This window comes from Zea mays, chromosome 10 (assembly GCF_902167145.1).
Source record: "Zea mays cultivar B73 chromosome 10, Zm-B73-REFERENCE-NAM-5.0, whole genome shotgun sequence".
Lineage (NCBI taxonomy): Eukaryota > Viridiplantae > Streptophyta > Magnoliopsida > Poales > Poaceae > Zea > Zea mays.
The window spans coordinates 122168578-122170593 of NC_050105.1; the positions used below are offsets into that span (position 1 = coordinate 122168578).

At 41.3% G+C, this 2016-nt stretch overlaps 1 protein-coding gene across 1 annotated transcript; it reads left to right on the top strand.

The window, feature by feature from the left end:
- Nucleotides 1-522: 522 nt before the first annotated feature.
- On the top strand, nt 523-1581 carry LOC103641688 (ATP sulfurylase 1, chloroplastic). Its single transcript, XM_008665013.3, has 3 exons — nt 523-794; nt 986-1072; nt 1164-1581. Exons 1-3 carry the CDS (start codon nt 594-596, stop codon nt 1224-1226), a joined length of 351 nt encoding a protein of 116 aa, XP_008663235.1. The 5' UTR covers nt 523-593; the 3' UTR covers nt 1227-1581.
- The last annotated feature ends 435 nt before the right edge of the window (nt 1582-2016 follow it).

Sequence of the window (2016 nt, forward strand, 5' to 3'; positions counted from 1 at the left end):
TATGCTTGATGCTAGAACAAGAACTCGCAGTATTCTTGGGTTAACCATTAAAGAGCCCTCAGAAAGTGAATCAGAACTGCCTGGATTCTTTTCAGGAACTGATGAAAATTTAGACCTCAAGCTGACTGTATGGCCGGTGAGGAATAACCGCCTCCGTGAAGCATGCATATGTTGGTGAATTCACAATGCAGTGATGTGATGTTTTCTGAAGCAATTTGTTTGGTTCATGGTTTTGGTGTCTCGGCGCTGCGCCAAGGATGCACGTTTTGAATCAGGCGCTTTGCTGGAACTTTTTTGAGAAACGATGGAAATTGCTATTGGCGCAGAGAAATATGCCTAAGCTTCCAGAGAAGTGTACCCAAAGTTATCTAAATTCCAGTAAAATATCAATTACACTGTAAGACAACAATTACTTAAAACTCCAGTGCGAATTGAATGATAGCTTTTTCTGTAATGAAACAGGTGGTTTGGTGGACTATACTATGTTCAAGTTCTGATTCTTGTACTGTTCTAACACTGTTGATTTCTACTAGGTTCTTGAGGAAGGCGTCCTCAACCCAGAATCAACTGTTGTTGCGATCTTTCCCTCTCCAATGCATTATGCTGGGCCAACTGAGGTGCAGTGGCATGCTAAGGCTCGTATTAATGCTGGTGCAAATTTCTATATTGTTGGAAGGGATCCTGCTGGTATGAGCCATCCCACGGAGAAAAGGGACCTCTATGATGCTGACCACGGGAAGAAGGTTTTGAGCATGGCTCCTGGCCTCGAGAGGCTCAACATCCTTCCTTTCAAGGTATGCCATCCTTCCTGACCAGATCTCTTCCTTCCATGCACATCCAGTGAGTAAAAGAATGTATTGCAATTAGCATTTTCTTCACATCTATACACATGTCAATCTTTGATGTTTTTAGTTATCAAGAAAATAGAAAGATTTATTGTTTGTCTGCTTTCTTGACATTTTTCTTGTCTCTTATTCCGGATCAGGTGGCTGCATATGACACAAAGCAAAAGAAAATGGATTTCTTCGATCCATCAAGGAAAGATGATTTCCTCTTCATCTCTGGCACAAAGGTAAGTTTTCACAACTGCTGGGATGTTGTGATTTTCAGCACCAATCCTTTGTCGTCACTCGTCAAATCCTAACTAATCATGCCTTATTCAGATGCGCACTCTTGCCAAGAACCGCGAGAGTCCCCCGGATGGTTTTATGTGCCCGGGTGGCTAGAAAGTGCTCGTTGAATACTATGACAGCTTGGTGCCATCCGAGGGCAGCAGCAAGCTGCGCGAGCCAGTTGCAGCCTGAAATATGGGAAGCGCTTCAGATAAGGAACCCTACTATATCAGCACAAGCGGTTCTTTGCGACATAGAACCGTTGTTGTATGATTGTATACTGGTTTGTAAGACTTAAAAACACTGGGCTTGATTTGGACGTTAATGTGTGCTTTGTAAGTGGTGTGCCCTATCTGCTGGCAGCGTTGCACATCAAATGTTTGGTGTTAATAAGGACAGGCTATGTATCCTCTGCCAGATTGTTGTACATATACATTCTGGTGATATAAACATGAAGCTGTCTTCTGCTGTTTTATAACCAGTTCTTTTTAAGCATCTTTTACTTATATCAATGAGAATAAGTTATTGGGTTCACTACTTGCAAGAACTATAATGTTACATGGCAGGAAAAAAAGGAAATGTTCATGATTCAAAAGAAATAAAATGGCACAACATGGAAATGGCCGGAAAAGAAAACATATCGTAACATGCCACGACCCTTCAAGTCATGGGTAAGAATAGGATCAAAGAAGGTACACATAACTTCGAGATATCTGTGGCAATTCTTGAAATGTAAAATTAATGTTAAACAGAGCACAATGAGGTATACAATACTGAGAATACACATGCCACGACCCTCCAAGTCGTGGGTAAGAATAGGATCAAAGAGATTAAGAGTAACGAAAACCACAGAAGGACATGTATGCACAGTAAATAGTGTAAATACTCCATAGACAGTTTGAGT